This window comes from Nymphaea colorata, chromosome 7 (assembly GCF_008831285.2).
Source record: "Nymphaea colorata isolate Beijing-Zhang1983 chromosome 7, ASM883128v2, whole genome shotgun sequence".
Classification (NCBI taxonomy): domain Eukaryota; kingdom Viridiplantae; phylum Streptophyta; class Magnoliopsida; order Nymphaeales; family Nymphaeaceae; genus Nymphaea; species Nymphaea colorata.
Window position 1 is genome coordinate 5,461,967 of NC_045144.1, and position 26,165 is coordinate 5,488,131.

Below are 26,165 nucleotides of genomic sequence, written 5' to 3' on the forward strand. Positions count from 1 at the left end.
CCCTTTATCATCACTCCTAGTAATAACCATATCATCAACATACAATAATAAAACAATTACACCTACGGAGGTGGTTTTTACAAACATGGCAGTGTCAGAGTAGCAAGATTGAAAACTTTGATTAAACATGACACTACTAAACTTATCAAACCAGGCCTTGAGAGCTTGTTTTAAACCATAAAGGGCTTTCTTAAGACGTAAAACTTTGTTTTGAGGTAGATCAAAACCAGGGGAAGCACTCATGAAAACTTCTTCCTGCAGTTGACCATTTAAGAAAGCATTTTTAACATCCATTTGAAAAATAGTCTAATGTTTAACAGAAGCAATGGCAATAAGAGTTCTAACAGAAGTAATGCGAGCAACAGGAGCAAAGGTTTCTTCATAATCAATCTCATATTCTTGAGCATATCCCTTGGCAATAAGTCTGGCCATGTATCTTTCTAAGGTTCCATCACTTCTAGTTTTGATTTTGTAAATCCATCTACAACCAATAGTCTTTTTCCCTGTTGGTAGAGGCACAATATCCCAAGTCTTGTTGCTTTCAAGAGCTTTAAGTTCAAGATTCATGGCTTCAATCCAATTGGGATCTTCCTTAGCTTCAAGGTAAGAAGATGGCTCATAAAAAGAATGATGTGCCATAAGACAAGCTCGAAATTCTGGGAAAAAAGACTCATAAGAGATAAATCTTTGAGGAGGTCTAGTGTGCCTTTGGGATCTCCTAGGGAGAGATTGATTAGTTTCTTGATTTTGGGTATCTCTTCTTCTATAAACTAAGATCTCTTTTGGAGGAATCAAATGAGTAGAATTGTCATTGTTGACTTCTTCAATTGGCACTTCTACAACTTTATCGGGTTCATCATCATCAATATCATTAGTCCAAAGAAAAGTATAATCTTCTAGTTTCTTGGGTTCATCTTTGAAACCATCTTCATTTTCTAGAAAGATCACATTTTTTGAAACATAAACTTTATCTTTTTCAATATCATGACATCCATAACCCTTTTGAGTTTCGGAATACCCAATAAAAACACAAGAAATGGCTTTGGAAGAAAGCTTATCATCTTTGTCACTTAACACAAAACATTTGCAACCAAAGACTTTAAGTCTATTGTAATTAGGTTTAACATGGTGAAGTTTCTCAAAAGGAGAAACATGTTTCAAAAGTTTGGTAGGCATTCTATTAATTAAATAGGTTGAAGTCAAAACAGCCTCAGCCCAAAAGTTTTTGGGAACGTTTTTAGATAAAAGAAGGGCTCTAGTAGTTTCAATAATGTGCCTATGTTTACGCTCGGCCACTCCATTTTGTTGTGGAGTGTTAGGACAAGATCTTTGATGAACAATGTCTTTTTCTTTTAGAAATTGTTGAAATTCATTTGACATAAATTCTCCTCCCGAATCACTTCTAAAGACTTTGATATTTGAGCCAAATTGGGTATAGATCATGTTGTAAAAATTTTTAAAGTTTATGAAAACCTCCGATTTATGTTTGAGAAAGTAAACCCAAGTATGTCTAGAATAATCATCAATAAAAATCACATAGTACAATAATCCTCCTTTCGACATAATAGGAGCGGGTCCCCACACATCCGAATGCACTAAATCAAAAGATTTTTGGGCAATAAAGTTTCTATTATCAAAAGGTAAGGCTTTCATTTTAGCCTTGATACAATCATTACAACAAAAGTTCTTTTGACAAAAATTCTCCATGAAGGGAAGATGAGACATTTTTTCTATATTGGAATGTCCAAGTCTTTGATGCCAAGTTTGAATGTCACATTCTTTGGAGATATTGCAAGATGGTCTTGAAAGATCCAAAAAGTCTATGTAGTAGAGATCTTTTGTTCTAAAACCTTCCTCAATCATCTTCTTGGATACTCGGTCCTGTATCAAACATTTGGATTGTGAGAAGATTATATCAAAACCAAGGTCGGCTATTTGAAAAACGGACAATAAATTTAAGCTTAATTTAGGAGTGTGTCTTACTTGAGGTACTTTTAAAGTTTTGGATCCAAAATCTAGGTCAAGATTTCCAATAAAATCAATTTCAAGAGAAGTACCATCCGCCGTTTTCACAAAGGAATAAGAATCATTTTTAGTGCATTCGGTGAGAAGGGATCCACAAGGCGTCATATGAAAAGATGCACCCGAATCAATAATCCAAGAATACTTACTTGAAGAAGTAGATGCCACGGTAGCTCCCAAAGTGGAAGGTGTGCCTCCTCCCTTTAGAAACGGTTGAAGAGCACTTATGAGTTGATCAAGTTTGAATGAGCTTGCTTCTTTTCTTTCTTCTTGGATTGGAGCCGCAACATTGCTTCTTTTGTCAAAAGTTCTAAGTTTTGGACATCTTGGCTTGGTATGTCCTTCTTCTTGACAATGATAGCAAATAACTTTTCTTCTTGCTCCTTCATTTGTACGATTGAAGTGAGGAGGTCTATAAGGTCTCAAATGGGCCCCCGGCCTAGATGTGGCAAGCACATTGTTGACTTTCTCTTTATCAAGACAAAGACGATTTTCCTCCATTTGAAGCTCCGCAATAGCCTCATTCATATATGGTGTTTTAGAACGATGAAGTAAAGCGGTTTTGACACCATCAAATTCCGGTCTAAGACCTATGATAAACTTGTAAAACTTCTCACGTTGTATTTGCTTTTCTCTAAGAATAAGATCTTGTGTCCAATGTGGTTCAAAAATACTCAATTCATCATACAATTGATCCATTTCAGCCACATAATCTTTAATGGATCTATCTCCTTGTTGAAGATTGTGAATTTTGAGTTGAACATGATGCATATAAGCAACATCTCTCATGGTATGAGTTTTCTTTAGATATTCCCAAGCTTCTAGGGCAGAATTTAATTTAGAGATTTGCCCGCTAGTAGCATTGTCAACACAAGTCAAGATCCAAGTAATAATTTTGTGATGACCAACACTCCATTCTTCCCATTTCTTGTTGTATTCAGCCATTACCTTCTCTTTTTCGGTTGCATCTAATTCCATAGCCCTTCCATCAACAACTTTCGTAAGGACTAGTTGTGGTACAAGTTTTGTCCCATCAACTAGTCCCCAAAGGCTTTTACTACGAATAAAGTGTTCCATAGTTCTAGCCCATTGTATGTAATTTGTTGACGAGAGCTTGGGAAAAGGAAGAGAAGAGACTTTGTCATCCATGGGCACAATCAACAAGGTAGATCCACTTACAAGTTATGAAGAAGATGGCAGCCACGTGAAAAGAAGTCCACGGCAAGGATAAAAACTCAACAATAATAGAAACCAGTCACCCTTCCAACAGCCACGAGCTCACCACCAAGGGAGCTAAATTTCGTCAAGAAATCACCAAAAAGAAGCCAGCAAAAACACTCTTCTTCTTGTGTAAAACTGCAGCAAGCAATATCTCGAACACTTGGAGTGCTTCACAACTCCAACGTAAGAATAAAAACTGAACCTTCAATCTTGAATGGTAGCAAGACAAAGAGCCAAAGACGAGGCTCTGATATCATGTAAATCAGGCCCAAGTTAGGCAAATACTTCAAGAATATCACTTTTGAATCTCTCACTAACTCAACAAGGAAATACACAAGAATCCTCTAACAAGAGGATAAGGAAAACATATTGATCTTCAGCCAAACAAGGCAAAATACTACAAGATGTGGCTTAACAAGCCATGACCTAAAAGGGGACAACAGTCCCTTATTTATAATACAAGGAAAGAAGAGAGGAGGAGGGGAAATGGCTGTTGGGCCATTTCGAACGGCTAGAATTCTAGCCGTTGGAGAGAGGCCCAACAGCTAGTTCCCCTCTTAAATAATAATAAAGGTGTAAAAAGAAATAGAAAAATACATAAAATAAAAAGGAAAATTACAAGTATGACCTAGGTACCCTAAAATATACACATATCTATATATGTAAGACATATATTAGCACACTAATATATGTAATGTACATGCACATAGATATATATATATATATATATAGGAAAACATACATTCTAACATGCTCATGTAGACCTCTTCTTCTAGATGGCCGTTCAAAAATGCATTCTTGACATCAAGCTGATCCATGCTCCACTTCTTTTGCACGGCAAGTGCTAAGATGACCCTCACAGTTTTCAGTTTGGCGACAGGGCCAAAGGTTTCAAGATAATCAATACCATATTTTTGGCTGAACCCCTTTGCAACAAGACGAGCCTTAGACCTTTCCACAGTACCATCCGGTTTGTACTTCACATTGAACACCCACTTGGAACCAACTAAATGAGTCCCTTTGAGAATATCAACTACGTCCCAAGTGTCATTCTTCGCCAAGGCATCCGTCTCCTATGTCATGGCCTGTAGCCATTTAGGATCCTCTCTAGCATCTTCCGCACACCTGGAAATCACAGACTTAGACAGGGATGTAATAAAGCATTTATAATCCTTACTAAGTTTCGCATAAGAAACAAATCTCTGAATAGGATGAGAAGTACATGACCTGGTGCCCTTACGCAAGGCTATAGGAAGCTCTTCATTGATTGGACTTGGTTCATCCGGGAAACTTACAGGATCGGGATTGGTTACATCAATATTCTCAACCATATCTGTCTTCTTCTTGGTGTACACCTGGCCAAACAAGTGATCACGGGCTGTGGACTGATTATCAACAAGGTCCCCGTCCATGTGACTGCCTCTATCATCGCTGACAGTGTTATCGCTGACTGTGTCTGCCACACTGTGACTAGCCTTGTAATCCAAGAAATCCATAAACTGAATCAACTGATTTGAGGAATACTCTTCACTACTGTTCCCTAGACACTCCCCCTGAAGAGGATTCACAGAAGTATGCCTCATGTTCATGAAAAGTAACATCCCGGGAGACATAGACTTTAGAAGTAGTAGGATCAACACATTTATATCCCTTCTGAGTAGAGGAATACCCCAGGAAGACCGCCTTGATAGACCGAGGGTCAAGTTTCTTGAGGGTGGGACTATGGTCATGAACAAAACAGACACACCCGAACACCCGAGGAGTAAGAGGCCAGGGATTCTGAGTAGGCCAAAGCATAGAATACGGGGAATGACCCTGCAACACACGGGTAGGCATACGGTTAATAAGGTGGGCAATAGTGAGAAGTGCATCACCCCAGTAGCGCTTAGGAACCTGTCGATGGAACATAAGAGCCCGGGTGACATCCAATAAATGACGATTCTTCCATTCAGCCACGCCATTTTGGGGAGGTGTGTAACTACAAGACTTTTCATGAACAATACCCTTGCTCTTCAAGAAATCATCCAAGGATTGGGAGACATACTCTCTAGCATTATCAGTGCAGAAAGCCTGAACAGAGGTCTGAAACTGAGTCTCAACAAAAGCCACAAAATTTTTGACAATAATAACAGGAACTTCACTACGTTCTTTCAACAGGTACACGAACGTACAACGGGAGTAATCATCAATAAGAGTCATAAAGTAATAAAAACCACGACAAGTGGGTACTCCCGAAGGACCCCAAACATCAGAGTGAACCAAAGCAAATGGACGAGTGGTTTTATTGAAAGAAATAGGGTACGAAGCCCTAACATGTTTAGCCAACTGACACACTTCACAGGTGAAGGAGTCCATAGAAACAGAATGGAAAAGCCTAGGAAACAACTTCTTAATCAATGGAAATGGAAGATGACCAAGCCGCTCATGTCATCGCATAATGGTAGATCTGTCCTCCATGCCAGACAACTGTCCACTAGTGGCTGAAATAAGAGCAGACGCAACCTGCACGGGCAGTCTGTAGAGTCCATCAATAGCCGAACCAATCCCAATCTTCTGCCCCATCACCAAGTCCTGCAGGAAACAACGATCAGCAGAAAATATTAGATTGCAATTGAGTTCTTTGGTAATACTGCTGACAGATAACAAATTCACAGGAATATTGGGAACATGAAGAGCATTATGAAGACAGTATTTATTCAACAATGACAAACTCTCTTTTCCAGCCACAGAGATAGAAGAACCATCAGCCATAGACACACGTTGCTGCCCAAAAGACAATTTGTACTCTTGAAACATCTTAGGGTCCCCTGTCATATGATGCGTAGCTCCACTGTCAACAATCCAATCACCATGTGAGGAATTACCTGGATCACTAGTGGCAACAAGAGCTTGGGCTAACTTAGCCCCCTCAGACGTAGAAGCGTCCTCCTGAGTAGTAGACAGTCGGCTAATATACGCTTGCAATTCTTTAAGTTGATCGAAGGAAAGCTTTGATCTGGCAACATTTGAAGAGCTATTCTGACTAGACTCAGGCATAGAAGGACTCCGCCGACTAGGAGGAGGACGACCCCGGACAAGTCGCCTCTCAGGGTGAAGATCCCAACAAAAATCAACAGAATGTCCCAATTTGTTGCAATGGCTACACTGTCGAGCAGGGCGTTGTTCAGTCCCTGAAGCCCGACTAACAAAGGCTGAAGGAGAACTCCCCTGACTGGAGTCACTATGCATCACCTGGCGTCGTTGTTCCTCAGATTCCACTCGAGCATACACCTCTTCAATCCCAGGAATCTCATCACAGTTGAGAATTTGACTCCGAATGGATTCAAACTCATCACGCAGACCTCCAAGGAAAAGAAAAGTACGATCCATCCATTCTTTGTCCCAGTACAAGGCATGATCAGAACCACAGTGCCAGTCATCATTCATATGATAGTCGAGTTCCTCCCATTTAGTCTTCAGGGCCGCAAAATAAGATGCCACAAACAAATCACCCTGTTTAAGAGAGTAGATGTTGCGTTTAATCTGATACGTACGCAAAACTCTCTTCTTACGGCCATACATCCTTGCGAGAACCGTCCACATATCATAAGAAGTCGACTTCCGCAGAATAAGTGGCTGAATATCAGCAGAAACAGAGCTGATGATCCACACCTTAACTTGACTGTCTTCCAACGCCCAAGTTGCCCATCGAGGATCTGTTTTACTAGGTGCCGGTTTCTCCCCTGTGATATAGGGAATGCGACCACGACTAGTTATCCCAATTTCAAGTGCGGCAGACCAAGAGAGATAGTTGTCTTTAGTCAAGCGAATAGACGTGACTTGAACCGGTATATAAAAACCGAAGCTCGGTATTGGAAACGGGCCAGCCCGAGGCCCTGCCCGTTTAGAAACGGGCCGGGCCCATGCAATATCGGGCCATGGGCTTTGATTATGCCCAAAGCCCGGCCCGGCCCGATTATTAACGGGCCGGGCGGGCTGGATCGGGCTTTTGGGTGGGTCGCGCCGTGACTTGAACCGGTAAGTTCTCGCTCTTGGTAGTATTGCTCGTGTTGAAGGCAACATCCATCTTGGGAGTCATCTCGTCGGCCGTCACGTTCACCAAAGAGAAACACTACCCAGGACCAGGGAACACGACCGGGTGGTGAACCCAAGAACCACGACGATGGCAATGCGCAGGCGACGGCTGCGGCGCTGGACAGAGGCAACGGCGATGCTAGACAAGGCAACGGCGCTTGACCAGGCGAGGCGGCGGCGCAGGTGAAGACAATGGCGGCGGCGGTGGACTAATACAACGGCGGCGCGGGCTAGGCGATGGCGGCACTGGGCTGGGCGACGGCGGCGCTGGGCTAGGCGACGGCGTTAGCTCAGGAATAGGCGATGGAGGCGGCGGAAATAGCAGAGACGGCGGCCGGCGGTGGAAACTCCAGCAGCAGCGGAAAAAAAAGAAGGCAGAAACGTTACTGGCACACCAACAGTCTCACACGCGCTGGCTCTGATACCATGTAGAAACACGCAACGGAAAGGAGAAACGGAGAAGAAACACACGATATACGTGGAAAACCTCAAGAAGAGGTGAAAAACCACGGAGAAGCTCTAACCTAGGGGTAACACCGCAACCCTAGGAGAGAGAATATTATTTCACTTAATCACCACTTACACAATAAGTGGGATTAATAAGAGGAGACCCGCCTAGGGTACGAGCCACTCTCGATACCTGGTCCATATCTAGACCCGGTTCCCTATACAAGATATTCTAACAGATCTGATTTCAGTATGAGTCGGTCCAGTCCGGACCCGTTATTAATTGTACTTAAGCTTGAGATTTACCCTAATTAAGCATGCTTGTTGATTGTCTTTCTGTCTCTCGTTCCTTTCTCCCTTCTCCTTCCTCCCTCTCGACTTCTGTTAGCCGACGGCTAACAAATGGTATCAGAGCCACACATGGCCACGCCGCTGCCGCCGACGTCCGATGAGCAAGACGCACCAGTCTTCCACAACGTCGCCCTGGCAGCGGTGGAAGCGCATCGCGCATGGACGGAAGAAACGATCATCGAAGTGAACCGCAGCTGCAGACCTGACGTGCGCCAAGCTAGCTCGTCCCACACGCCATAGCAGCAGGCGCGATCTGCCCATCACCCCACTCTGGCAGTGCTTAGCTCGGTGACCCACATTCCAGCAACCGCTCACCAGCCCATGCGGTCCTCACCAGCTCGCCGACACTCACGGCGCCAGGCTCCCTCCACGCGCCCAACACAAGTGTGTTGGAGCAGGATCAGCGTACGTCGCCGGTCAGTGCCATACCCTTGTTTCAACCGGCCATCGCGACTCTACCTCAGCCTCCGATCAGTGCAGGCGTCGCATTTGGGTCTTTCGGATCGATCGTGCCCGCTACCAACGTGCTGCCCACCGTTATGTTGAACTCTGTTACCGGCGGCACTAACAACATAGCACTCCCGGCCGCAGCAACAGTCGAACGGATGCCCCTGCGGGTTTTCTTCTGACCTCATCTAGGCTTAGAGTACCGAACTGGACGCTTCAAGCACGCCAGATGGACTTCCCCGATTCAACGGAGACGATTTACGCAGCTGGATATTTAAAACGAGCAGTTCTTCGAGTGCCACGGGATCTTGGGGACGATGAAGGTGGCTCATGCTTCCTTGAACTTCGAAGGGAAAGTTATTTGTTGGTACCGGTGGCTGATTGATCAACACGGACGACCAGATAGGAGGACCTTGATCTCAGCCATGGCGGCGCGTTTCGGACCTTCAGCTTATGTTGATTACAATCAGGAACTCTCCAAAATACGTCAGACGGGGTCGATTGAAGACTACCAGGAGCGCTTCGAAGAACTTAGCAATATGGTTCGGGGATGGCCAATAGAAGCTTTGATTGGTACCTTTGTTGGGGGACTCAAAGAGGAAATTCATATTGAGGTGCAAGGCATGTGACCCCTTCAATTTGCATGACTGTTTTGCGATAGCCCATATGGTGGAGGAAAAGCAGCAGCGATATCAGAGCCTCGGGCGAGGGGCAGCTGGGGTTCGTCCTCACGGGGCAGCAACTACGAATTCGGAAATACAACCCGGCCGGAAGAACTTAACCAAACCATTAAACCGCCCTATTATTCGTCGTCTGACCCCGGAACAAATAAGGGAAAAACGACATCAAAATATTTGCTTCCATTGTGATCAACCGTGGACATCGGGCCACGCATGTAGACGCTTTCATATGTACCTAGTCGAAGAAGAAGGGGAGGACGCCCCGACGGAGACTATTGGGGAACAGAGACAAGGTGAAGGAGAGTTTGCCCAGTCGCCCGAAATATCCCTCCATGCCCTATCGGGACATGAAGTGCCTCAATTGATGCAAGTGGAGGGCCGACTCCGCGGTCGGAAGGTCAGTGTACTTGTGGATACAGGGTCCACGCATAACTTCATCTGTGAGAAGTCCGCTAGAGCCCTAGGGTGTGAAATCAACCAGCAGTCGGCTTTTGATGTGGTCGTGGGAGATGGAAGCACCTTAAAATGTAAGGGGCGGTGCACCGACGAGAAACTGGAGATACAGGGCCATGGGTTTTTGGTACAGTTGTATACACTAGCAATGGTCGGGGCGGACCTCGTTTTGGGCATCCACTGGTTGAAAGGGTTGGGCGAGGTCGTGTGGAACTTCGTTAACATGAGAATGCACCTTACACAACCGGATGGGAAGCGCCTAACCCTGTCAGCTGCTCCAAGACAACTAGTTCAAGAGACCGCCACCTCCAAAATGTTGCAGGGAGCGGCTGCTTCGTACATGCTCCTCATGACCAGCGCGGAGGGGAAGGAGAGGTCAGAACCCGCCCTCACCAGTGCACGACTACCGGCCCTGTTGGAAGAATTTTCAGATGTGTTCAGTGTCCCTCATGGGTTGCCTCCTTCGCGCGCCTATGACCACCATATAGAGCTACATCCCGGGGCAGATGCAGTGAAAAGGAGACCATACAAGTATAACCCGACCCAACGTGATACACTAACTCGATTGGTGCAAGAAATGTTAGAACAGGGAATTATCCAGCCTAGTCGCAGCCCGTTTGCGTCTCCTGCCCTCCTGGTGCGCAAGAAGGATGGAAACTGGCGGTTTTGTGTAGACTACCGTGCCTTGAATGCCCTAACATTGAAGGATCGTCATCCTCTGCCCATCGTGGAAGATCTCCTTGATGAAATCAGGGGGGCAGCCCTATTTTCGAAGCTGGATCTTCGAGCCGGGTACCACCAGATACGGACGGTGCCACAAGATGTCCCTAAGACAGCATTCTTAACCCCAGATGGACATTATGAGTTTCGAGTGATGTCGTTCAGCCTCACGAACGCTCCTGCGACGTTCCAGTCACCCATGAACGATATCTTCCAGCCATACCTGCATAGGTTCGTACTGGCCTTCTTTGATGACATCCTTGTATTTAGTGCAGAGAAGAGGAGCATTTAAATCATCTGCAGGTGGTGCTCTCTACGTTGCGACAACACTCCCTTCACGCCAAACTCTCTAAGTGTTCATTCGGCATGAGTGAAGTCACGTATCTCGGCCACGTGATTGGCAACGGTAGCGTGAAGATGGAAGAGGCTAAGGTACTGGCAGTGCGTAATTGGGCCATTCCTCAGTTCGTTCGGGAACTACGCGGGTTCCTAGGATTGGCAGGATACTATCATAAGTTCATGCACAACTTTGGAAGTATGGCAACGCCCTTGACCTACCTCACAAAAAGGGATCGGTTTCGATGGACTGACCAGGCCAAGGTGGCATTCGACAAACTCAAGGAGGCTATCACCAAGGTGGCATTCGACAAACTCAAGGAGGCTATCACCACAGCACCAGTTCTATGCATGGCCGATTTCAACATGCAGTTTGAGGTGGAGACAGACGCATCCGACACAGGGGTGGGCGCAGTTTTGAGCAAAGACCGACATCCGATAGCATTTTTCAGTCGCGCCATGGGACCCACGTTCAGCAGCAAATCAGCCTACAAGCGCGAACCCATTGCTATGGTATTGGCGGTCCTTAGATGGCGACATTATTTGTTGGGTACGAAATTTGTGGTGCTCACAGATCATCACAGCCTACAACAGAAAACATTGGTACCGGCAATGCAGCGTTGGGTCATGAAACTGCTCAGCTTTGATTTTGAGATTAGGCATCGCAGCGGGAAAGAAACCCAGTAGCAGACGGTCTCTCTCGATAGGTGCAGGAGGGGCACGGCTTCTGGACTCTATCAGCCATTCAGTGCAACATTTGGACAAACATTCAGCAGGCCCACCAGTCAGCAGCGTCAGTTCAAAGAATACGAACTGACCTTCTACAGAATCCGACGAGACGATATGGTTACGAGTGGCGCCCTCCTTACCTCTACTTCCGTAGCCGTGTATTTATCCCGCCCGAGACAAATCTGCCAGGTATTTTAATCTCACATTATCATGACTCGAAGAGCGCGGGCCATGAAGGAGTGGAAGGGACTTATCGGCGTTTAAGGACGGCATTTTCTGGTAGGGAATGAAGCGCGCGGTGCGGGATTATGTGCGACAATGTGATGTATGTCAATGCAATAAGTATGAGACCACGCGACCTGCTGGCTTCTTACAGCCACTTCCTCTTCCTGAGCAAATTTGGGAAGACATATCCATGGACATCATATAGGGATAACCCCGCTCTCGGGGAAAATCTGTTATATTGGTGGTAGTAGATAGGCTCTCCAAATATGCCCACTTTATAGCGCTCTCACACCCCTTTTCAGCCAAAACAGTAGCACAGACCTTTCAAGAGCACGTGGGGAAGCTTCACGTTATGCCACACTCCATTGTAAGTGACCGTGACTCGATTTTCCTTAGTGCTTTTTGGCAAGAGTATTTCAAACTGCAGGGGACTCAACTTAAGATGAGTACAACATATCACTCGCAAACGGATGGGCAGAGAGAGGTTGTAAACCGAAGTCTTGAGACTTATTTGAGATGCTTTGTGGGGGAGCGACCCAAAACCTGGGTCAACTATCTATCATGGGCAGAGTTCACTTACAATACCAATTGGCATACATCCACGAACACCACCCCTTTTGAGGTAGTCTATGGGCGCCCTCCTCCGACTATTCGCCGATATCAATTGGGGACAGCACGCGATCAGCTGGTTGATACGGAGTTGAGGTGTCGCGATGTGATTCTTAAGGATCTTAAGGAACACCTGTCAGCAGCACGGAATCGCATGGTGATCCAGTACAACCGTCGCCATCGAGCACTTCAATTTCAAGAAGGGGATTGGGTTTTCCTAAGACAACCCCCCAACGGTTGCTAGGTATGCGAGGGGCAGGCCAAAGTAAGTTGTTGTCAAGGTATGTTGGTCCTTATCAGATTTTAAAGAGGATCGGGAATCTCGCCTACGAATTACAGTTACCATTGGGCAGCACCATACACCTGGTCTTTCATGTTTCAAAACTCAAAGCGTGCCTCAAGCCACCGACAGAAAGTGAAGTTGTAGCCGCCCCCGCCTTGGCGATCGCCTTTGGCATCCAACCCCTACGTCTAGTAGGAGTACAACAACTCAAGGTGAATGGAAAATGGACGGTACAGTGGCTGATTGAGTGGCTCTCTGAGGAGGAGTTATCAGCGTCATGGGAAGATTCAGAGGACATACAGAAGCGGTTTCCATCATTCACACCTTGAGGACAAGGTGTTATAAGGGGGGAGTAATTGTTACGATCCATATAGGGATCATGGGGAGCAGTAGTAGTTTATTTCTACTAGGTCTTGTTATTTGATGTTTTCAGTATGGATCTGATTTCAGTATGAGTCGGTCCAGTCCGGACCCGTTATTAATGGTACTTAAGCTTGAGATTTACCCTAATTAAGCATGCTTGTTGATTATGGTCAAATATCATGAAGCCACATAGACTATAGTTGATCAAGTTGGGATTCATAATATTGAAATTTTCAGCACTAATAATGCATTCTTTGCATTGATTGGGGACATTTGTGTAATTTCTGCAAAATAAAACTTATTGCCATGTACTTGTTTGTAATAAGAGCATTCATATACCTGACATGACAAAAGATATATATGTATAGAAGAGCAATACAAGAGAAGGCTGCAACCATTCCTTTTCTCATATAGCCCTTTCCATTTTCTTCTTTTATATCTTGAAGGCAGCCATATTGGCAATTTGGCATTGTGACACCATGCACATCCAAAAGGCAATCTAGTTTAGTTAGCTAAAACATTTTCTGGAATTCAACCTGAACTTAACTCAATCTAGTTTGCTTTGTCTGATTCTGTAAAAAACTTACTCAAAAGATTGTTTCTTTAGATCTTGCTGCTATTTTCTTCACCAATCAAATAAACAAACAAAAGTCAATCACATGTATTTCAAAGGTGAAGAAGACAAGACCTGCATTTACCAACAAGAAACACAATCCACCTGTGCAAATGCAACTTAACATGGTACCTATCCCTACAATAGGGGAAAAGGGAAAAACACATATATAGTCCAACTATAGAGTATGGAAACAATCAATGACAAAGACAGCTAAGCCTGACTGAAGAAGAAGCAAAAGCATGTATAGGACCAAATTGTCCAAATACAAAGGCACTCAGATTGAGAAAGCACCAGCAAAAATAAAGTTCACAATCACAGGTTAATATATCTTCTAATTTATGGATGGCAAGCATGAGTTCTCTATTGGTTATTCACATAATCAATCCAGTTGGTTGGCTTCTACTGGATTTAGTGACTCGTAATATCAGATGTCCACAAAAAAGAGTTTGTAAATATAATGACTGTGGCTTCCTAGCAAATGACATATTGTTATATATTTAGTAGTCAAAATTGCACCTGGGCAGCCACCTAGGTATCCAGGCCCTAGAAGCCACTCCTTTGACTAGGCTGGTCCACCTAGCCTGCCAAGTAAAAAAAATGAAAGTAAAATTCTTTCCTTTTCTCCTTTTTTTTTCTTCTTCTATTTTGCCTTTCATTATTATTTATTTTCTAGTTTTTTTTCTTTTTTGTTCTTATTTTTCTTTTTATTCTCCTTCTACCTCTTTTTTTTTTCCTCCTTTCATTTACCATTTGTTATCTGCCTAGGCACCACCTCGTCCTTTTTTTAAGGTCCACTGCCTAGGCCTGCCTAGCACTTTCAAGTTTCAATTACTAAGGTTACGTCTGGTAGAATTTGAATGACATCAATTTAAATGTAAGGATACTGATGATGGCCAGCGCTGTTTTACACTACAACTCTACAAGGAGTGATGCTAAGGTGGATGTTTCTGATAGTGAATACTACAAGGAGTGATGGTAGGGTGGATGGTTCTGATTGTGAATTTTGTCTACAGAAATATTGCAGATTTTCTGCAGTCACCAAGAAGCCTTGGATAAGTACAGTACTTTCTATTGCATAAATAAATGGATTAGTTACATTGGCAGCAAGTTAATCCACACATGTCCAGCTTAAATTTTTCCATTTGAAAACAAAAGTGCAGGACACTTAGGCTCATCAAGCTAGATATGCCAAACCTTACCTCACTGAATTAATAACAAGGAAAGGAGTTCAGGTCTGTTTCCATTAATAAATAATTGAAGCTCTAACTTGTTCAAACTGGGGACTTAGGCCAAAAGAATTCAAATATAAAACCAGGAGAAATACAAAACAACAATACAAGAAGCAGTACAAAACTGGAGTGTAGATTCTGTAGAATATTATTAACATATGTAGCATATATAAGTACATTACTTAACATACATATGCAATTAAATTCAGAAAACATGATGACAATGAAAATAATCTCTTAATGGTGTAAATTAAACACATCTAATTACAGATAGCTGTACTCACATTTACAGATGTAGGATTATATTGAATTTGACTAGCCACATGTATAGCATGTGCTACCTCTGGTCAGGTTATGCTTAAAATTTAAATACATCAGTTCTCTAACCAATTTTTATATGGTGTTGGATTCTTCAAAGGTACTCATCAACCTTCACTTTTAAACCGATAACATTTGATGTCTTAGTTTTTTTTTTGTTTTTTTTTTAACCGTCAAGATCTGACAATGATATGTGAGGCAAACTTATTAGAGCTTAAAGATAACTCTATCAGAATAAGCAACTTCAGTACCTAAGAAAGATGTCAAGCAACCAAAATCGATCATGTCAAATTGGTTTTTCAACAGACATTTGGTCTGATTCTTTTTGTAACTTCTAATAACTCACAGATCAAAAACATTCAATAATAAGGATAGCAATACTTGCTTGTTTGAGTCCATATAGAGTCGTCATTAAGTTAAGCATCTAACCTTAATGAACCTTCATACCAGGAGGAAAATCCATTGGAACTTTTTCATCTAATTTGAGATTCCAAAAGGTAGATATAACATGTATTTGACAAATACTTTTAAATTGAAGCTGTTGCAGTTAGGATTCTACAATGGTCATTCTAACAACAAGAGCAAAAGTTTCTTCATAATCTAGTTTATACTCTTGTGGATTCACCTTTCTAAAGTATTGTCAACTTTCAGTTTAAATTTTGTAAATCCGTCTACAGCCTATACCATCTAGACTTCCTTCCTTAAGTAAATCTTGAATATCTCCTATACAAGCCTTTTGACAAATTCATGCCACACTTAATTTTTTAACCACCTTAAATAGCGCATTTCTAGTTTGATTTTGTTGGCTGAAACTCTCATCGTGGGCCTCAAGTGTGAGTATAGAACATGATTCTAAACCAATTATAACTATCTCCAACATTTGGTCTGTTGGATTCTATCGTTCCCCTTAGCCTACTTTTGTTCACAACTGACTCTGATTAAGGCACAAGGTAGTGTCAGACCCAAGTATACCTGACCATTAGCTCTTTTTCCATTATAACAACTCAATGAGAACTGTCTACAACATTTGGTCTGTTGGATTCTATTGTTTCCCTTAGCTTACTTTTGTTCACAACTGACTCTGAACAAAGGCACAAGGTAGTGTTAGACCCAAGTATATATGTCCATTAGCTCTTTTCCAAATCACAGGTATTGGACCTTCCTTCCTCTTTTACACTTGAGATGTCACACAAATACTTAGGTTTTTCTGTTGTTAGATGAGCTTTAACACTTGAGATCTTAAACATAATCCCTAGGTTTTCCCACCGCTAGACAAACATAGGCCATATGTTAGTTAAGCCCCTGAGAAGACCAACCCAGACTAGTTGAGAATAGAAGATTCAGTCTTTTAGAAAAATCAATAAAAGAATATAGAAACACAACAATTAAATGATCAGAAGAATACATACAATATCAACAATCACCGTAAATCAAGTATAATACATAGTTCACCTATTATGCATAGTACCTGATGATGATAAAGTTATAAACTACATTGTAACAATCCAATGCTACTAAAGGGTTCAAATAAAGTCACTGGCGTAATAAAAGGCAGTGAGCAAAAACCTTCAGCACTTGCCTCATAGAAGAAAGAAAAAGAAGCATCAACAGTAAGGGTAGACAGCATGGCAGCAACTCAGTAAAATTCATGAAGACAAAAAAAACAAAGAAGAAAAAAAGACAAAGGAGGAGGAAAAAAAGGAAAAGATAAAAAAGAAAAAAAGAGTATGAAAAGACGATGCAGGCAGAAAAAAGTAAAAAAGGAAGATAACAAGAAACAAACTCGTCAGTAGATATAGAAAAAGAGGGTCAAGTGTTTTGACTCCTTAGTTTTTCTTCTTCTTCTTTTTTTATTTTTTGGGAATGCTGAATACTTGATCAAAGGCCCGGTGACTAATGGCTAATTTTAGAGCCATGATTTTGGTCTAAAACTGGTTGGGTTAACACCCACAGCCAACCAGACATACAATTCGACTGACTAGTTGGTGTTTTGACCATAAAGGTTTCGACAATTAGCTAAAATCAGCTTTGCTGATCTTCTTCCCTAAAAATCTCAAGTTGAACGCGTTAGGTGTTTTCACTTGTACTATCATTATCATCAATCATTCTCATAATTGTACGTAAATGTGACTCTGGCTTTTATTTTATCTGAATTAAGTATTGAAGTTGTGTTCCTCTAGAAATCAAAAGCAAATGAAGGTTTCTTAATTAAACTTGAGATTTAGCAAAAAATAGCTACATGAAAACCAAGTAATAGTAAAATTACTAGCATGAAGTGAACCCAATTACCATGCCTGATTTAGATGACGTACAAGTATTTTTCTGCCATCTTGAGTGACAAAAACAGAACTAAGGTAGACCATCTAGCTACACAGCCCATGCACTAGCCTTTCCATCTATCAAAGCACTTGGTTTGCATTTCGCATCATTTCAATTTGCCATGAGGCATAATTCAACTAAATTTAACAGTATCGTCCATACACATCTAATGCCTCATTTTGTAAGCAATATGGACAAGCACCAGGCATGCTAGACACCGAAGCCTGTCATGTGATAAATGCCATATGAATTTCAAGCCTAATGTCAGGGTCTAAATGTCTAGCTGTGGATACGAATATTAAGCATTAGAGAATGTGAACCCACTTCTATTTCCAGTCATCAACATTAAAATTTAGAAGCAAAAAAAAATTAATAATAATAAACTAAGAAGAACCTTGGAATGTCCATAGGAAAGAAAAGGATAAAAGGAAAAATGATCCAAGATTCCATGAACCATACTCTTTTAAGGAACAACCAGAAACGAACTAGAATTTGGACAAGGAGCAGCATATCCTAATCTGATACAATATAATGAATACAAGGGTTTCTGCAGGCATCTAACCTTTTTTTCACAAGTTGACCAACCACAAGAAAACGGAGAAATTCCAACAGATGGAATACCTTCTGCAAGATCAAAACCAAAGTGGAATATTAGGAATATTAGAAATACAGTGAACTCAAAGTGCAAGCAGATATAAAAGATCCATTAAGATAATTAAGATTTTTAATTGTAGAAATATTAATTGGAATTGTAACTGGTTTTGATGTAACTGGATTACTCCAATTTATTCTATTTATGCATAAATTGCATAAACTAGAGGCTTTTCCCCAAAAAATCCAGGCAATTCATGGGTCAAATTGGAGAAATGCTAAAGCAAAATAACTATGCTCAAACAAGAAATGAAATATATAATTGCCATTAACTTGAAATTGGCCCTTAAAAGCATGTAAGTGACATTGCTTTACAAGCTCTTTCGTATTATATACAATTCAAGAAACATAATTTGGTAAGATCTGAACTCCATCGCAGGTCTAGCAAAAGATTGTAGTAGATTAGAGTAGTCTGGCACCATAAGCTAGCAAGAAATTGATTAAATCATAAAAATGCAGAAAGACAGCAAGCACCATTTCAACAGCCGTTCGTTTGGAAATTACATGCCACCATAAAAAGCTTGCACAAGATAGTGACACTGTTTTATGTACAAGAACAGTGGTGATTAAGGAAGCAAATATTTCTGAACATCATCAACTCTGAATGGAAATTCCCAACAGCTGTCTCAACCACACCAAAAGAAACAAAAATAAACAGAAAGGAGGAAGTGGTTATTTATTTAAATAGTAAATAAGCAAATAACTGGATCACCAGGTCCAAATGACATACCTACAGCATCAACCATGAAGCCTGGACGAGCAACCATTAGGAGGAAACAAAAGGGTATTATATTTAATCCACCATAGCTACAAATCTCTGGTGCAGCCATATTTGGAATCTTGGATAAGGTTAAATATGGGGATAGTGTAGGTCTTTCAACCAATCTTGGAAAATCTTGGTGCTTCAGTCTTGTATCAGAAGTATAAAAAAATAACATATGTTACATAACAAAAGGCACTTTACAAGATACATAAAACACAATAATTGAAAACATCTCTTCAGTCTTAAGTGATATTGTCAGCACGTATTTATCTTCAAAATATTAGAATATAGTGAGCCCGGCCCCTGAATAAATAAAATTTTATATGCTTTAATATCATTATAGTTTTCAAAATATTGACTGCATTTGTGACTATGGTCCTTAGCAATCCAGGAAGGTCAGCTTCTATATGTCAAATATGTGTTTAGAGTTCAGTTGGATTCTGTCAGTCTAGGCAACCATTTTCGCAAATTTATTGTACAAACAGCAGAAAACAAACCACAGATAGAACTACTTGTTTTATTATTCTGTCAGTCTAGGCAACCATTTTCACAAATTTATTGCACAAACAGCAGAAAACAAATCACAGATAGAACTACTTGTTTTATCACTCATCCACCCACCTAATAGGAATACAAGAATAAGAGAAAAAAGGCTATACTGGTAGTTCAAGAAGTATTGAGGAGGAAAATTCAAATGGTCAATGGGCTTCATTTTCTCGCTTCATTCAGCTTTAGTTATTGGTCTCTAAGTTAGACGGATTCTTCATTTTGGTGCCACACCCGTGTCAATGCGATGCAAGTGCGACTCCAACATGCACCCAGGCATGGTCAATGCGCATTAGGTGTGGTCACTGGTCAACCTCACCTGGCCAAAATCGTCTGTTTTTTGTTGTGCACTTCTCTCCCTTTTTCCTTTTTTTCCCCTCTCCCTCTCATTTTCCCCTCTCCTCTCCCTCGTTTTGCCTTTTCCAAATTTTCGATGCCCCTCTCCCTCCCTTTCATACCCCTCTATTTCCCCTTCTGTGCTTTGAAAAGAAAAGGGTGACCTAAAAGAAAAGGACGAACCCTGCCCTTTAAAAGCTGGTTTGTCCTTGAAAAAGGAAGACTAATCCAGTCATCCTCTTTAGAAGATGAGCAGACCCCTGTCAAACTTAAAAAGGACGACAAGCTACATGTGTTAAACACAAAAACTAATTTTACTTGAATCTAAAATTTTAGAAATGTACTAAAGTAACCTTTGAACAAAATGTTACAACAAAAAAGAATATAAACATATAAGACTATTACATGTGTGTGTTGTGTGTAGGTCTTAACAACTGCTTTGTGTTGATAAATAACTAACTTCCATGTAACCTCCAACCAGAGAAACTTGTCTTTCTAAAAATGTAGACATGCGGTCATGCTATTGAGGAGCCAAACAATAATTATCACATTCTGTTAAGTCTTAAAATTTAAAAATATATACAGAACTAGAAAAGTACGAGATCTACGTCATAATCTGCAGATTCATGTTACATGTGCATTGAGTGCTTTATGAGATTTACATCCTCTAACTCGCATGGATGTATCTGATACATGTACATCTAAGCTCGTGCACTGCAAACTGCGAAAGCAAGCCACCAACAAAATTACTAATCTGTAAAGTGCTTTTGTTGACTAAACTTAACAACCAACAGCAAGCAACCGTGCCATTCTATACACACACATACACATATATAGTCATCTGAGAGAGGACCAAACAGTCCATAACAGACCTACCTTTTGCAAGTGCCCTCACAATCTCAAGATTGAGTGCTGTCACCTGAAGATCAAAAAGAAAAATCTTAAATTTAACAAAGTAAAGCATGCAAAGGCATATACTAAGAAATGAATGCATAGCTTAAGAAAATAATATAGGACAGATAAGAAAGTATTCCTTTCAAACAATCCCGAAAAACAGAAAATGAAAATAAGTTGTAGTTCAAAATGCATGTTATATCACATAGCTTACAAGCCTACTTCCTGGATAACGTAAAAGACTAAAATGTTTCATAATTCATATACTTAACAGTAACAACAATGAATTCAAAGCCCACCATTTTTAGAAACCATGCAGTGTCGCCACTGTCAATCAACCAAGTGAAAGAATAGAACATATCCAAAAGTCAAAACCTATTTTATAGAAAAGAAAAGAATCAACCAAAGGAAAGAACACAATATCCTTGAAATTTGAAACTTACTTTATAGAAAGTAAAAGATAACTGTGAAGAAGTATTTGAGAATAATAAACCCTTCATGTAAAAAAGTTAGATTTGTACCAATATTTTTTTGCATCTCTCAATTTTCAAACAATAGACATGACATCACTTCCTCATCAAATAAATATTGGATGCAAAACCTCCAGTATGAGAAGTTGATTTGGGAAGGCTCTAGGGAAAGACAAGTTTAATATGAAAACCCACATTCTTTTGTAATCTTTCCAATATATAGATATAAATGTTTCTCATAAGAGACTTGGAAATCGCAATACAGCAAAAATTATCTAGTTCATCTCCAACAAGGTTACATTCTTGAGAAAACAAAAATTTAACCTCTCAATCAAAGGGCATTGAATACTAGGTTCAGGGCCCAAATATATACATTGACATGGGGAACCAGCTGCTAGTGGAAGTTCCAATGGCTAGACTCTGGCTGTTGTTATCAGCCGAACAGCTAGTTTATTTATATGCTCCATGACGAAAGAGCCGTTCGCAAAAAGACAAATGCAGAGAATAATAAAATATAGAAACAGAAAAGAACAAGCAAAGGATACCATACATATAAAAGAAATTTATATGCATATGTACATTTCCAATTACACATAAACATACATTTAAGTGCATATGTTTATGAAGTTGACGCTTTGCAACAGCTTCTAGCAAATTGAGGACAGCAAAGAGAAATTTATGCTGAGAGGTCATTACAAATTATTTTAAACTAATGGGAGGTAACCTTACATACTATCTATTAATATAAAATTAGAAGATTCAGTGGCATCAATGAGATACCAGAGGCATGATCAAATAAACCTGCATTAAACAAGGAAAAATTGAAGATTCAGTTCATCAATGAGACACCGAGGTATAACCAAATCATTGTCACAGAAAACGTGTACGGGTATTATACGGCGAGGAATTTCACGGATATAATACAGCAAAGTTGTATATCTCAGGAATAAAACGGAAAAATCTCAGCAAATTTTAAAAAAATTTAAACAATTTATAAATCCTGAAAATTACTAAAAAATAAAAAAAATCATAAAAAATATGAAAAAAATGCAAAAAACGCATATAATACGTGTTTTTTTCACATTTTTTATTTTTTGGCATTTTCTTAAAAAAGACACATTTTTTCACGTTTAATACAGCTGACTTTGTTTTGGCATATTATACGTGTTTTTTTCCAATAGTACGTGCATGTTGTGAAATTGGACCAAATAAACCTGCACTATAGATAGTATTCAGAACTTTGGAAGGTAGACTATGGAATCTAATATCAAGATATATGCATATAAATAGCAAGGTAAAGAAATTTCACAAAAACCAGCAGGGCATCTTACAGATATTCTTGTTGCCACAAAACCAGCAGTTACAAGAGGTAAATGCAATCCACCTCTGTGAACTCCAGCTCTACTTGCCTGGAAGTGCCCAAAGGACCCTATAAACATTTTTAAATGAGATATTAAAATGATTTCATGATAAGCTTCTGTTATAACAGTGAGATTAGTAACATACTAACAAGTCTAACATGCATTATAACTGCTGTTAGGAGATGGATGTGTACATTTTTCACATATTCAAAATCCTTTTCATTTAGCCTCTTATCTAGGTTTCCACCAGTCCAGAATTATATTTCTCCTCCAGTGGTTGTTGGGATTTTTTATTTTAATTTTTTTCCTATGACAAGGGTCTTTTTGTCATTTAGCAAGAAAGGCCAGCTGCACAACAATTGAAACATCCTAAAATATCTCTGATAAAAGGGCTAATAATAGCTAAGATGATGATCTTAAATCAAAAGAGCACAAAATAATAACAGGGACGCAAAACGGAAATGGACAAAAACTTTATGAATAAACAGTAAAATTACTGTTTAAAACAGTGCTATTGCAAACAGGATTTCTCCCTTATAGACCAAACAACACGAGAACAAAGAGAAAGAACTCAAAGAAAACTAGCCATTGGTTAGCTCCAACAGCTCTAAAAAGAGCCATTGGAGCTCGTTATCCAACCAGATCCAATCTGGCCAAATTCCAAAAATGTCCAGATGTAAAAATAAAACAAAAATAGAGAAAAACACTAAAATAAAGACTTAAACCTATATATAAGCACATATATCAGAATTATACATTCATATATATATAACCATTATTGTACATGTATAAAACATATACAGCTGAGATTGAATATATATGTACGCATAAGTACAGCATATATACATGTCTTTACATGTTTCCTAACAACGTCATCTTCTGGGTCCCTCTAGGAGGTTATCAAAAGACTGCACTCCATAATGCATTGGCCGCCTGATGAATAAAGGTATCTATATTTCAAGATTATGCTCGTCTGGCTGTCATTTCATTATGTAGTTCTTTTGGGACACCATCGTACCTGTTACAATATTCATTGTTAATGGGATGAAGCAACTATCCAACTTTACTTAAGAGATGCCCTTTGTGCAAAAAAATGGCTAAGGAACCAAATTGGGACCTCCTCATAGTAGAACTTATAATTTTTTCTGAAGAAATTCAGCTGCACATGCAACATGAAGCTCATCTCCGCAGGAAAAAGGAAAAAACAAACACTAGGTTTTGGCACTTAAGTTCTCATGGACCAAGAAAAGCAGGCCTCAGGTCTCTAACATAAGGGTGTTGCATCTTCTGACAGTTAAGAACGGTGGCAGTATCTGATGAAGATGAACACTCTCATGAAATAACTTACAGGTATACGCAAGGGGCCTATTTGGCGATAAAATTTCTGGAAGTTCAAGTGGGAGGACAAGAGAAAAGCACGCTTAGATGCTGGGTACATGAGGTGACAACTCTAGAAAGCTAATGTACCGATTAAAAGCTAAGCTTAAACAAATTAGTTTCACAATGCAGGACAGTAGGTGTAATTGCAAGTTCCAACTGTGATTCTTCTGACCCCATATCACCTTAAATGCTGGTGCTGGAGGACAAACTTGAAATGGTGGCCCAGACAACAGTAGTCACAATGTTCACCGATGGAAAGTGTAAGATTAGGTTGGAGTTGGGTGAATGTCAGATGATAAAGGACAATCTGAGGCTTGCACAAACAGTGTGAGTCTGAGGTTTGATATTTTCTATGTTGCCAAATTGGTCAGGGATCAATTGTGTGCGGAAAAACAAGAGCCAGATTGGTACATCACGGAAAATTTCTTCGTGCAGGGTTTTAGATAGACAGTGTTTCACCATAGCTTTGGTGCCTGGTTTTTCTGTTATAAAATCATCTCTCAGTAATCCCCTAGCAATTTTCAGAAGCTAATTTAAATTCAGCTTTCCCTTTTTCATGAAAGAAAGGAAAAAAGTAACATTCTCCTACGTGCATATGGATACCATACCAAAAATGTAAAATTGGTGCATTGGTCAACCTGTTTGTTGCAGTTGTCTCAATGCACTTTTTCTGTAGCCAATTGGAGTGCATTTTCTACCACACTTGGCTACTTACATTCTTACAGAAATCTTGCTCCTACTTATCGCAAAATTTTACTCCAAAAATCTTTACAATCTGTGGGCATACAAATCAAACACAACGTGAAATTTCAAACTGCTCCATGAACCACAATGAAAGCACTCGAACTCAAAACTTGATCTGCAATATCTGCAGGAATAGTTGGAGGGATCCCCGACTGCTTGCTCCAATCCATCGTGTACCCCCTTGCAGTAGAATGCATTATGACCTCCCTCAACTGTGATGCAACTGCAGCAAGATCTTTGTCATTTATGTGCTCCAGCACATCTTTATGGGTAACTGCAGATCCACCTAAGTTTGTACCCAAACACAAAGAATGTCATTAATCTAGAACGTGCAAATCTAAATCAAGTTCCCTAAAACAACCAAATCCAAAATGAACCATATCTGCAGGTAACATTATAAAACACAGAAAAGAAACCAAAAAGAAATGTCCAAAAAAACAACAAAAAATTAACAGAAGCCACTCTTGGTTCCTCGTCCCTACCTATATGGATAAAACTTAAGATTACTAACTAGGCAGCCAAGAAGCACGTCTATTACAAAATACTCTCCTAAGCTGTTACACAAACCAAATAATTAACAAACACAGACACCTAACAAGTGCAGTTTGATAAATAATCGGATCGAAAAGTGTTTCAACGTGGGAAATGAAACGCACATGCTAGTAGCATATTCGTCAAGGGACCCGCTTCTGTCATAAGTCACCGGAGTGCTTTAACAACTCGTCTTGGCAATCAGGGAGTGGTGTTGTGCTACTTCACCAACACAAAGTAGGAGGATACTTGGACAAGATGTCGATACACTGTAGCAAGTACACGGTCAAGCATTCGCAAAGATACTGGAGACTATAATTCATAATCTCTTTCTTCAGAAACTGGAAGATTTATCGGCCGCTTTCCTCTAAAATAAGCGTGATTCCGGTATCGCATTCGTCTGTCGGATGAATCGGACTTAGAACTTGCATTTCCAATCAATGATCTGGGGAAGCGTGAAGTCCCGTTAGATTAGCACTATTGATGGTGACAATACTCGAGCTCAACACCAAGGAACTTGGGATGAAGAAAATGACAAGATTCGAACCCGACATCCGTTGGTTATAGCTATTTTGGAACTGCTGATATGATCTATACAATTGGTTGATACTTGATAGGAAAGCCAGAAGTCAGGCTCCGCGGAGCAGTTCCTGTGAGCCAGCGAGTTACAAACAAACCTAACCAGTCTATAAGATATAGACAAACTTCAGTCTGCCACATTATGAAGAAGATGATGAAGCAGGGGTAGGAATCGGGGTTAGGCTCACGTACCAAGTTTGACGATGCAACGAAGAGGTCTGCTAAGGCTCACAGGCGAAGGCGGTGCCTCGTCGGCCATGTCGATGAAATCAACACTTTGGTGGAAGAACGGAAACTCGAGAACTCTCTCCAGCAGCAAGAAACTGAGAAAGGCCTGAATATTTAGCCGCAGGATATAGTGTGATGTTTTAACACGTTTCTTGGATCAATTTTTCTTTAACGGCTTTCTTGGGGGCAATCTTCAAAACACAACGAACAGCCACCGATAAAAGCTTGGATCTTTAGTAA

General features: G+C 40.5%; 1 protein-coding gene across 2 annotated transcripts in view; it reads right to left on the bottom strand.

Moving 5' to 3' along the window:
• The window catches only part of LOC116257507 (isopentenyl phosphate kinase), a 34,458-nt gene extending 8,293 nt beyond the window's left edge, over positions 1-26,165 (bottom strand). Inside the window, exons 1-5 of one of the 2 annotated variants that reach the window (XM_031634336.2) lie at positions 25,890-26,165; positions 24,658-24,873; positions 22,434-22,531; positions 20,615-20,657; positions 18,005-18,066 (exon numbers count right to left, since the gene is read on the bottom strand). In XM_031634336.2, the coding sequence (XP_031490196.1) occupies positions 18,005-18,066; positions 20,615-20,657; positions 22,434-22,531; positions 24,658-24,873; positions 25,890-25,956 (486 nt within the window). In that variant the 5' untranslated portion in view covers positions 25,957-26,165. The remainder of the gene's footprint in view (positions 1-18,004; positions 18,067-20,614; positions 20,658-22,433; positions 22,532-24,657; positions 24,874-25,889) is intronic. The other variant, XM_031634337.2, reaches the window with a different exon arrangement.